General features: G+C 52.7%; 1 protein-coding gene across 2 annotated transcripts in view; it reads right to left on the bottom strand.

The window, feature by feature from the left end:
- Positions 1 to 1,150, bottom strand: part of PDGFB (platelet derived growth factor subunit B) — a 15,613-nt gene extending 14,463 nt beyond the window's left edge. The window contains exon 1 of one of the 2 annotated variants that reach the window (XM_015629278.3): positions 80 to 1,150. In XM_015629278.3, the coding sequence (XP_015484764.1) occupies positions 80 to 235 (156 nt within the window). In that variant the 5' untranslated portion in view covers positions 236 to 1,150. The remainder of the gene's footprint in view (positions 1 to 79) is intronic. The other variant, XM_015629277.3, reaches the window with a different exon arrangement.
- Positions 1,151 to 12,265: the final 11,115 nt, after the last annotated feature.

Here is a 12,265-nt window from a genome sequence, read left to right as displayed (position 1 = left end):
CCGGAGCCGCCGCCGGCTCTCCCCCAGCGCGGGGCCGGCAGCTCGGCAGCACCGCCCGCTGCCCGCGGCGGAAACTCACCTCCATGCGGGCCAGGGGCAGCGAGAGGATGAACGCGAAGACCACGCCGAAATTCATCCCGACTCCAGGCCCCGCCGGCTGCGGGCACATGGACGGCGAGCCCCGGGAGGGAAGCGCTTCCCGCAGACAGCCCCGCGGCCGCCCGGCCTCAGGCATCGAGGGCGCCGCGCGTTCCCATGTCCCCTGACAGCCGGGAGGAGGTGGGAGAGGCGCAGGAGCCCTTGGAAGAGGACGTGGAGGTGGCGGTGGTGAGGGGAGACAGAAGTAATTCGCGGTGACTCGCCTGCCTCTGCGCTATCTCATAAGCCCGGTGGGAAAAAAATGCAGTCCCTCGGAATTATACACATCCAGAGTCTGGGTCCCCCTTGCCGCAAGGGATGCTTCAGCGGTGCCTTCGGCTAGGTGGTCCACATGCTATTCTTCCGCTTGGTTTTCTTCCCTTTAAAAAAAAAGTGTATCTGTAAAAGCTTTTACGTGCAGGTAACAATGTCTCAATGTTCTTAGAAGAAGGTGCGCAGAATAATAACTAAAAGGAAAAAAAAGTTTTCCAAAGTTTGGTGTGAAATCCAGAAAATGAAATCTTCTTCCTTAAGTTGTCCTCTTCTTAAAATGCTCCTTTCCTTCCTTTTGGCCACTTGCTTTTCAGAGAAAAGTTGCCAGTGTACACTGAATTTCTTCCACTTACATTAGACTCTGGCTTGGGTGTCTTCTCGTTCCAAGCGTTGGCAGATTGCTTGGACGGGAGGTTTGCTTTGGGTTTGGAGACAGGTGAGAGCAAATGATTTTGCTCTGGGTTGTGAGCGTGTGTTTGTGTGCGTGCGCTGAGCCTTGACAAGCCTCAAAGTGGAGCCACTGGTGCTGCCTCCTGCACTCTGCTGCAACAAGAAAGGAAAAACAACAACAAAAAAAAAATGCAGAAAAGGTAAAAATTGCAGGAGAGGCGAGTGAGCCGACGGGTCTTTATTTTCTGCGAGCTGCAAGAGAGACTAAGCTGGCACTTGGGGCTGCTCCTTTTATGAGGGAGAGGAGATGGGTGGAGCATAACTTGCCATCCTCCTCTTGGCCGGGTATCAAGGAACAAATCTAGTGAGGGAGTAGCAGTTCATTGCTGACAAAATAAAAAGTGTGTTAATTTAAATGATAAATTAATTAAAAATGACTAATGCTGCAGCAACCTGTATAATGTGGCTTTAATATCGCGTGAGGAATGGGGACAGAAATTCCTGCCTCCTCGGCAAGAGATAAGAAGAGAGGAGTTCCCGGCACGGTAGTTTGTTATTTTTTTTGGCCTCAGGTTCTCGCTGTTTCGGTCTGCAGCCCATTTCTCTAAGCTACACTCGCCGCCTTCCTTGCCCTGCTACACCACTAGCTCCAGGGAGAGAGATGACTTTAATCTTACATCTCTTTGTGTGCAGGGAAAAAAAAAGAAGCCAGAGAAATTTACACATTGCTATAAGACAATCTGGTGTTGCTCGTGGCACCCGGAGGTATTTTGCTGCATGATTATCTCCACGATGCAATAAACATCTGAAGGGAAATTAAGAGAGCAGATATTTGCTGTGGGGAGGAGAGGGATGGGGAGGGGAAGGCTGCTAACAGGTGAGTTCAAGAAAGAGTCACATCCTGTAGAAAAAACACCCTCTCACGTACATGCGAGTGATCTCCCAGCACCGGCTCGCACACTCGCAGAGCTCACTCCAGGCACGACCAGGAGGGATCTCTGCACCATCTTTGTGCAGGCTCGTATCCACCGATACATTCCTGCACCGTCATGCACCGCAGGCGCTCGGCAGGCATTCGCTCTGAATCCCAAGCATCTTCCCTGCTTTTTCTATGCTACGCACACGCTTCTGTTGGAGCCGCTCGCATGCACAGCTACGTGCAAATTTTGTCTCATTCACACATCCTTGGGCATCCATGTGTTCTCCTTCACTCTCCCCCTCTCTCTTCCCTTCTCACATACATACACCCACTGGCATACCGGTGGCCTCATCTCACAGCATCACACATACTCCCTTAGACTCTCTGCAAGTCTCCCCGTGTCTCTAAAACACGGGGTCTTGCACCAGCACTCCCGTAGGCACCATCCCAAGTGTCTGGGTGCAAGAGGAGCAGCTGCTGGAGCTGAGCAGCAGGCAGCCCCCCAAATGCTGCTCTGTAGCAGGCGCCTGACAGCACCTCCCAGCTTGGCTAGCTACGCCCCTGAACCTGACTTTGGTCTCGTGGATGTGGGTGTTGGTCAGGAAGCACAGGGACACGAGGAACACTGGGGGTCCTCCACATAGCTTTCTTAAAATAGCCCGAGTCCTCTCAGGCAGCCTGTCAAGGTGATGTTGGGTCACCTTCCTTCACCCTAACCCAGAGGGAGAATGGGCAGATTTCTCCACAGCTGGGGAGATGTTCAGAGCTCAAAATGTGTCAGCTCAAAGCCCAGGCCATCTGAGGTGCACAACTGCAGGGATAAAGAGGGTCCTGGGAGTCCCTCAAACCGTGTCTCAAGTGGCTTGGTTCCAATACTGGAGCTCAAGGGGGAGGAAGTAGAAATGTAAGGCATACCTTCGCTCATTTCCACCACCAGAGACCTTAACAAGACTTTATCTTTGATGCTACAGTCGTGTTAGCCCTGTCCCACCCCAAATTCCTCAGGAGGCTCTTAGAATTCCCCTCATTCTCCATCCTGGCCCGCCAGCAGCGTGCCAGCCATTTCAAGTGATGATAACTTGGCTCTAACCCCCCAGCAGGGTGGAGCTGCAACCCTGATGTCCACCTGGGTGCTGAAACACCTTTTGAAATCTGTAGAGGGCTTCAAACAAAAGGTTTTAAAAGGGCCTCGGTCCATCTCACCTCTTTCCAGATGGTACCAGCCAAAGGAACGCTGTAGCCTTGGGCTCCTTAGCAGTGTAGGATTTGAGAAGTCCTTCTGTCTTTGTAGAGGGGTCTGAGGACAGCTGGATCCTGAATGTCCACGACCCCGTTATGTTTTTAAGGTTCCCAAGGGGTCAGTGGAGGCCCAGGGTTCTCTGCCCTGGAAACAGCTGGCGTGGCTCCAGCACCAGCACGCCACCGGTGTGGGGAGTCCCCCACGCTGTAGTGGCTGCCTGGCCAGGACAGAACAGCCTGCGTGTGGGAGGGCTGATCAAATTCCTCAGCAGGGAGAGATATTGCTGCCGGAGAGGAGAAGGTCTCAGCAGAAAGCTAGCAGGGACTGCTGCAAATTTCTCGCTTGGTAGCAACAAGAGCTGCTGCAGGGCCTGATTTTGGGGGAGATATGTGCAGTGTGCATTTATCTTTTTTTTAAATATCCGGCTCTATTACATGCTGGATGGGATGGAAATAGAGTTATTTATTTTCATGTGGATGATGCTGGGCAGTTTTTAGAAGCTCGACATCAGAAACAAAAACCTAATCCCTGTTGAACCTCCAGACAGCAAGGAAGAGGATGTTTGGAATTTGACTAATCATCTACCTATGACCCTGCCTGGAAATAGAGCAAAGTGATACGCAAGCTGCTCAGGCTTCAGTGGTTTTTCCTTACTCTTTCTGTTTTTAAGACAGGGACAGATTTTTCTCTAGTGATGCCTTTAGACTGGTTGGGTCAGACTCACTGGCACTGAGTTCAACAGGGGTGCATGCACCCAAAACTGCTGTGCCTTGAGTCTGCTGGGGGCTCCTTTGATTCTCTTACTTCTGTGAAATTAGTTTGACATCTGTCCTACAAACCCCTAAAACTAAGGGGGATGACTGGATCTCCACCTCACCTGGCCTGGGGGGTAGGCATGGAGGCCTGCAGGGCTATTGGTGTCCTGGATGTCACAGGATAAGAGTTTGAAACCACCATGCCATATATTGGGAAGGTATTTTGAGGCTACATGAAGCGCCTGGGCCATAAAAATGTCCCATTAGAGCATCACAACTTGACAGGATCTGGTTGCAACTGCGATAGCTGGCAATGGCCCTGCAGACAAACCACAACAAAACCATATTTCCTAAGAGCCTGCAACAGGATTTCTTACTAAAACACTTTCACCACCACTACAGCTCTCAAACCTGCAAACAGCTGAACTCATCTCCCTGGTTATTCCCTTATCACTAGGGAGGAGAGCAGCACGTGTCCGAGGACAATAGGCAGTTCCTTGCTGCAAGGCTGCTCTCCCCTCATCTCATGTTGGTGGAAAAAATGATCGTACTAGCCACCATCCACAACGGCATGAAGTGAGGGGTGATTTATTTATTTTTTTTAATTTATTACATTTTTTTTTTCAGAGGGGGTAGAGAATTATGAAACAACAGGAAGAAAAACAGGGCTTACAATGGAAAGCAAGGCTCAGTCTGAACAGCTGAGATGTCTCAGCCTCTCCATGATGAGTCCTATTTTGAAAACAATCAATGGAAAGAAATTAGGAGGTGTTGACAGCCAACGTGTAGTCAGCCCGCCCACTCAAGGTATCTAACTTAGGTGTTGCTGCTGCTCCGGTCTCCAAGTTCAGGAGAAGGATGAGCAATCCCTGCGCCCACGCCGTGGGGCTGCCGCAGCCGTCAATGGAGGGGAGACGCGGGGGCACCGAAACGAGGCACCTAGAGTAAGCTTTACACCTCGTTTACACCTCGTTTACACCCGGAGATGCGTTCTGTGGGCGAGCTGGTTCTACACGGCAGCCCCCGGGCTGAGTGGGGTTTATCCCGACTGTCCCGGGAGGAAAGGACGGGGTTATTGTGTGTAGCTCACACTGTCTTTTACACCATTTACCCCAGAGGTGCTGACACGGGAGCTGCCCCGACTTCCTAAAGACTGAGTTCAGTGTAATGGAGGGAGAAGGAGGAAAGGAGAAGAGACACCGAAGGAAGGAGACAGAGACAGGCAAGGAGCTCGGTGTTTGTATTTGGCGCTGGAGAAAGGCATAGCCTCGGGGTACCCAGGGCTTGCATAATTTGTCTTCCCGCCCCTGGCACTGGCTGGGAAAATGCTTTCCAAGGATGAGTAAAGCCCTGAGAGAGCCAGCGGCTCCAGGGGAAAGGGAAGGTGTCACCTGGGGAGCAGGCGTTTGATGGGACCTGCCAGGCTTTCCCTGGGAACCACCCCTCTCTGCCTGTCTCTCTCCGTCAGAGGGATTCCCCCAGCCCCTCACCACCTCCTCCATCTCACCCATTCCTGGCAGGAACCTGGCGGGGAGGAGAGGATGGGGAAGGGGGACGAGCAGGCAGGCACAGGCAGAGGGCAGAGCCCAGCCCCTGACAACGGCGGAGAGGGAGAGGCTGATGCCTGCTGTGCCTTCCTGCCCCGTGCTTTGAGGTGAAGGAGAAGGCAAAGGCATTTCACATCTCTGCGGATGTGCAGCTCGAGCAGGATTCAAAGGGAAAAGGCAAGGCTGGGGGGCACTGATTTCCCAGCACTTTCCCGTGTGCACACACGTTCCTGCATCAAGTGGGGAGGAGGGGATGCAGCCTTCCCTGATCGTACTGCCATGTATTTCTCCCCCACCCCAACCCCCAAGTTTAGGGTAGAAGGGAACAATTTCCTTACACTGGCAACCATCCATTATGTCTATGGATCTGCTCCCCACCCCATTCCCCCTCTCTTTCCTGTTTTGATGAAAGGAAAAAATGTTCTGCTTTCCTTCTTTATTTTTCCAGACTGGTGAATAGCACTCGAAAGGAATTTCTCTCCCTCCCCCCTTCCCCTCTCCCAGTATAATAAATATATACGTCTGTGTGTGTGAATACACCACAGATCTCAGGTCATCTGTTGTTTTTCAAAAGGCATACACTATTTTTGTTTCCAAATTGATTAGGTGGGCAGCGGTCCCCCTTTCCACTGGCACCACCCCAAACACCGCTTCCCCTGCCCTCGCCCTCTGCCACTCACCATGTCCCCATCCTTTGCCCCTGGGTCCGCAGCGAGCGGCGGTGGCGGTGGCAGCAGCGAGAAGGAAGCTTTGCTGAGCTGGAGTAAAAATAGCCCCAGCAGTTACTCAGCTCAGAACGTAACGTGACTCATGTGAAACGAAGATGAGGGTCGAAAACCAAAAGCAAGCAGCTCTCTCCCCCTCGGCCCCGCCACCTGCTGTTGCTGCTCACGTCACAGAGCAAAACCCACTCAAAGTGCTCCTCGCTGGGGGTCAGGGCATCAGCCGCGATGGAAAGCCCCGCTTGTGCTACCTGCAGGAGCTGGTCCTCTTGCCTGCACCCATCTGGTGATACTGACACCAGCAGCAGGCAGATTTGGTGATGCTGAGGCAGACTTTAGGCTCATTTAATGGCCCTTAAGCAGCGGGCCCTGAGCAAAACTGACATCCCACTGATACAGAGGGCCGAAGCGCTCTGTAGCGGCACTCCTGTACCAGCAGCTGGCTTTTGACAGCACAAATGCAGCCAGGCACCCCAGTTTGCTGTGCCTGCCCTGGCCTGAGCCTGGAGAGACGAGCAGGGTGGTGCCCACCCACAGCCCACCGCTGTCACCAGGCAGGGTGCCCCCCATGCCGTGTGGGGGACAGCTTTGCTCCCTGGGGTGGCTGGGAGAGCAGCACGCCTAGCCTGGCAGGAGGCAGGCCGCCGCTATCTTCTGGCCTGTGTAATAAAGGAGGGAGTTTAAAAATAGACTTTGAGCTGCAATGCCGGAAAGGCAGCGAGACGTATAGAGCGGGTGTGTATTTATCCTACACGCCCTGCGCCTGCCGCCCCACTGCTGCGGGGACCTGCCCCAGAGCAGAGGCACCGCTTGCCGCCCGGCCTGCGACTGCAGGGCTGAGGGGAGCCCTGAGCTCTGCCCCACAGGTGCCAGAGCTGCTCAGAGGTGCCAGAGCTGCTCAGAGGTGCCCACCCACCACCCCATCCCGAAGGCATTTGGAGCTGTGGGGCACACGCCTCTCCCCCACGCCAGACCAATATGATGTGCGGCTCCTCCACCCCCCGTGTATCCAGACAAAGTGGCATCTCTCAGGACAAAGCCTTTCAATAGATCCCCTGCCCTCTGCCCTCTCCTGAACAATGAGAAATCAAGGAATATTGTCCGAGCTGAATAAAAAGATCTAAATTTAGAGTGTCTGATGTGTTCTTGGTTTCCTGCCATAACTCCCCTCCTCCCCATCCTCCCTCTTCATTGCTTGCTTTGCCTTATGCACAGAAAGGTTTCTGATGGGGTGAGATCACCACCAAGACCCTGTCTCCCCAGTGATGAGACAGAGGGGAATTCCAAGTTTGACTCTAGTCTCTGTTTTTGTAAGACAGGGAGGAGGGGAACACACTGGTTTTTTCCTCACCAGCTTAGATGTGCAGAAAAGGGAGGGAAACCTAAGATCAGGAGAGAGGAAACTCTCTCCCACTTCAGCCTCCTCATGTCATGGCCCTGACCTGCCCCAAACGCTGTCCATATGTTTCCATCTGCTCGTGGCATCCTCTCCTACAGCTCTGCCGTGGCAAGTACTCAGAGCAGCGCTGCCCCTGTGCTGTTCCAGCCCTCAAGCCTGTAGGACCCTCACTGGCCTCCCACTTTCCCCATGCAGACCTGGCCAGAAGCAAGAAGCTCAGAAAGAACAAATAAAAGTAGGAAAAAGCCTGATACAACCCCCAAAAATGCCCAGAGTGGAGGGAGAGGAGGGGTGTTATCCAGCAATGTACTCCAATGTTTAAACAAGGGACTCCCTTGGGTTCCTGCCTGATAAGTCTGGGTGTCAGGGGAATCTATTCATTTGTTTTCTTTTTTAAACAAAAAGGCCTTCCCATAACCACAGTGAGGAGGGAGCCAACACCTCTTGACAAACAGACAGGTCTTAAGTGCACACATGGGAATCCTTTCAGCCTTGCTCCCGGAGAGGAAAAAAGCCTAGACTGAGTACTGACCACATTGCTCAGTGTCAGTGGAAAGGAAAGCATGGGCCAGCAGCATTTTCTGCACAAAGATGGACACCAGCAGCTAACTTAGGTTTGCCAGCATGTCTGTGGGGTGTCTGGAGGTGCAGAGATCTTTTCCAATAGTGGAATCCAGGCAGGTGGGCTGAGAGACTGACTCAAAAGCAAGGAAAACTTTTCTCACCCTCCTTTGGCTTCAAGCAGTGTCTCCCAAGAGCTTCCTCTGACCCTCCCCAGCTTGGTCACTGAGTTGATAAGCAACTGGAATGGTGGAATGGGACTTTGAGGCCAGCCAGGCCCTCCCTGCTTTGGTCTCTTTCCCTGGCTGCATAATGTGTCTGGGGGGGATTATGAGTCTTTTTTATTACTATTATTGCTAATTTCCCTTCTACCAAGCATTCAGGGAGAGGCTCTTTAGAATGACAGCACACCAAGTGTACCAGAGCCATTGCTGGCACGGGAGAGGAGGAGCAGCACGAGGTGATCACAGGGAAGGGGAGAGCAGCCACAGCCCAGCCAACAGAGTGTGAGCCTGCAGAGAAGCCAAGCAGGGCTGGACCCACCGGGGCAGAGAGAAATGCTCCCCTTCCTTCCCTCTCAGAAAGAGTGAACAGCACTCAGTGTGGGACTCAGCAAGTGAGAGGGAGAGCTGGGACCCCTTTGCTGCTGGCGAGTGAGTTTAGTGCCAGTTCCCAGCTCAGAGGGATTGGCAGTGCTGGAGGCTGGGGAATGGAAAAGTTCAGGTCTCCAGTTCCATGTGCAGCTGCTGCCAGAAAGCATCAGACTAATGGATGCAGCAGGGTGGGAAGGGAAAAAGCAGCACTAAGGCCCCTGGAGAGGAGGCTTCCTACCTTGGTCTGGCTTGTCACCAGACCTGTTCCACAAGAGGGGACACTCCAGGTGTCACTCCAGCCCAGGTGTGACCCCGCTGTTCCAGGTATGGTTCCTCAGTACCTAAGCAGAGACAGAGACGGGGCTGGAGACGATGTGACCCACAAAGCAGGTGTCGAGTCTGTCTAGGAAAACTGGTCAGTAAGCCAGGACAGCCAGGACAGCCAGGAACAGGCACGGGTATAGCTCCAGAACAGCTGGGGCTAAATGGAGCATAACATCAAGGTGTGTTCTCACACCTCATGGAGGTCTGGGCTCCGTGGACGGCTCCTTGTAAAATGCCTTGGCTGCTGTCCATTGGATAACACACAGCAGGGTCATGGAACAGGGTGAGGATGGTGGCACAGGACCAGTTTAAGGTCACAGTGTGGGGACAGGGAACTTGGAGCCGGGTTGGGATCATAACTTGGAAGCAGTGTGGGCACATGAATGTACTTCAGAGACACAGAGATTAAAAAAGACTCCCAGAGGCAGACAGGCATGGGGAGGGGTGCCAAGCCCCACTGTGGAGAGCCAGGGAGTGGGAGGGGGCCTGGGGAAGCCAGTGTTGAGAAGCCACAGGGAGAGAAAAAGGGATGCAGTAATACCCTAAGGTTACTAGAGAAGCAGTGGGGTGCAAAGTCCACAGCCTTCACTGAAGAAGGAGGCGTGGGTCTGGGTCACACACAGCCCAGGACCAGGTTCCACACAGCTCGGGACTCAGGAGAGCTCAGCTCAGGCCAAGCACACCCCCAGCATGGTCCCACAGGTGGTCACCAAGGTGACAACAGGGACAAATTCCAGTCCCAGCCTTGGACTGTCAGCAGCAGCAGGAGACAGGGCTGAAGACAAGGCTGCCCCACGGGTCCAAGGTGCATCCTGGTGACCAAGCTACCACCAGCTGGAGACTGGAGTCCACTTGGAACAACGAGTGAGGAAACCAGGACAGCTGGGGACGAGGCTGGGCACAGATACAATGACAACAGAGCTCAGGCCAGGAGCGGGTACCTGGACCTGAGCTTAAATGGAGCTTACATGGGGTGAGGGAGCCAGGTGAGCCTGCCTGGGGCCATTTAGCCCCTCCAGTGTGCTCATGGCACTGCCAAGCCATCCCCATGGCAGGATATTTCCAGCCTCTTTAGGGTGTGGGACCTGTAAATCTGTCCCTGGTGAGGCTCACCATCTGGGCAGGATGTTGATTACCTAAGCCAGCCAGAGAGAAAAGAGGCTCAAAAGCCAAGATATACCTGAGTAACATGCAGTCAAGCTGAACCTTCCTTGCCTGGCCTCATCCTTCTCTCCCTCACTCTCCCTTACTCTCAGGAATGACAACACAAGATACTGCCCCCATCTCAGAAACCTATGCCAAGAAACTTTTATTTTTAAATTCACAAACAATGACCAAGCAGCTGGTCCAAGGCTTTTTTTTTTTTTTCCCCTTGCTAACAGAGTGGAAATTATATATATATTTAATTAGCTCATCGGAGCTAAATTTCCCTTCCCACCATTCTTCATTAAAGGCAGATGTAAAATGACCCCCGACTCCAATCTCTATTGAAGGGGGTGTGACCCCTCTCCATCTAACAGAAGTTTCCAGAAAGCCAGTTTCTCCCATCCTGCCTCTTTGCTTTGTCCAATTGTTGGTAGAGGGAGCCAAGAGTTTAAAATGCCATTTTGGCTGCCCCTCCATTATCTTGGGCAGACGGAGGGTTGAGATACCTCAGAGAATGGAAAAATCCCGATAAAGGGCTGTGGTACAGATATACCCTCACGTCTCACCAGCTCTTGGACCCAGCTGGGATTCAAAGATGCTTTCTTGCTGTTAAAAAAAACCCCAAACTTATTTTTGTTTTTAAATACCAGCCATCTCAAGCTCTTGGCTGGACTTGAAGTAAAGCCCAGCCTGCAGGTCTTCAGATTCTGCACCCAAATATAAGTCCTTCTCTATGCACTGGCTGTGTGCCATTCCAGGGCAACTCTCCTGACCTCAGAAGAGGGGGCTGCCTGCCACCTTCATGGACACCACGCTGCCACCAGTGCCACCAGTGCCAGGAGAGGACCATGGTCACTGCACGGGGACTAACACAGGTGTGTGCATTCAACCACCTGAGGCACATCAAGGGGACACAGTATTCTCTTCACACCTCTGAAAACTGTGTTGAAACCTGTAAAACCCTGTGTTTTCTTCATGTTCCCCTGAAGGTATTCTCTGAAGGCATTGGTTTTTTTCTCCAGGCCCCTTTTTTGTGGAAAGGTACTGGACTGGCTGACTGTCCTGGTTCCTGAAGTCCGGAAGTGGCAAAAGGAGCACGCGTTCCCTTTTTGCTGCCCTTGCCAACCTGCCCAGATATTTGTGTGAGCAACAGGAGACAGAATTCATGGCACACACATCCTGTACAACCACTGCTCCTCACCTTGAGAAGGGCCTTGTGCTCCAAGGTCCAACACAACCTCCTCCTCCTTTCCACCGAAGTGGCCAACCAGAGATACCTGAAACATGGATTTTGGTACCTTTGCTGTATCTCAGTCTTTCTGCCATCTTTCTTCTCGTTCCTTCCCCTGCAATTATTTATGACCTGGATCTGGACTTGTCTTAACTAAGCAGAAGATAATAGCATGATGGATGCTTCTAGCATGTTTGGGTGCCACAGTGACCTGGACTTGACTTGGAGCCATTGCTGGTGGTTGGCTCTTGCTTGGAGGGGCACCCTCCAGGACTTTGAGGTGATGCATATGCTGTGAGTTAGACCCCTCCAGATGCCCCAGACTCCCCAGTCAATCTGCTTGGCATAGGTTCAGGGCAGGACATGCCAGATGGACTGTTTTGGACCTGGCAGCAAGTCTGGGCTTCTGTGCATGGCTTTGGACCCATACTGGAAATGCCTCAAAGTTTGGGAGTTGTTTGATCATTGTCTTAATCTCCTTCAATGTTTGAGCCACAATAGAAGGTCAAGACAGACGTAAAGGCCGGCTCCTGCTGCTGCTCCGGAGTGACTGCAAATAGGTCAGACTTATCTCAAGAAAACACAGCTTTAGGAATGGCATGGACCCTCTTGTCCACCTGTCTGGCCTCTCCTTCTCCCTCTCCCTCACTCACTCCCTGCAGGACTCTCTGCAGGACTCAGGACCACAGGAATCTCAGCAATGCCGGTCACACAAAGCCCTCTCCACTGACAATAGCTCCTTCCTTCCTTCCTTCCCCCATTCCTACTTCCTTACCCTATTCCTTCTTGCCCCTCTGGAGCTCTCACACATTCCCAAAGCTGCTCCCAGGGGTTTCCAGAAGCTCCTGAGCAAAACACCCTTCCCACCCCCCTCCCCCAGCCATGCATGGCAGCCAAGTGGGTGCTTCTGGGGAGGAGGGGTGTCCCCACGATGCAGCTCCGCTTGGGAACAGACATATTTACATCTCTGTCTGTGACCGAGGGTGTGGTTTCAAAAACTGGCCCAAGTCACTTGGAAAAAAGCTTC

The sequence above is a fragment of the Parus major genome, chromosome 1A, assembly GCF_001522545.3.
Source record: "Parus major isolate Abel chromosome 1A, Parus_major1.1, whole genome shotgun sequence".
NCBI lineage: Eukaryota > Metazoa > Chordata > Aves > Passeriformes > Paridae > Parus > Parus major.
Note: the sequence above shows the minus strand (reverse complement) of the source record. Positions and strands in the feature narration are given on the sequence as shown.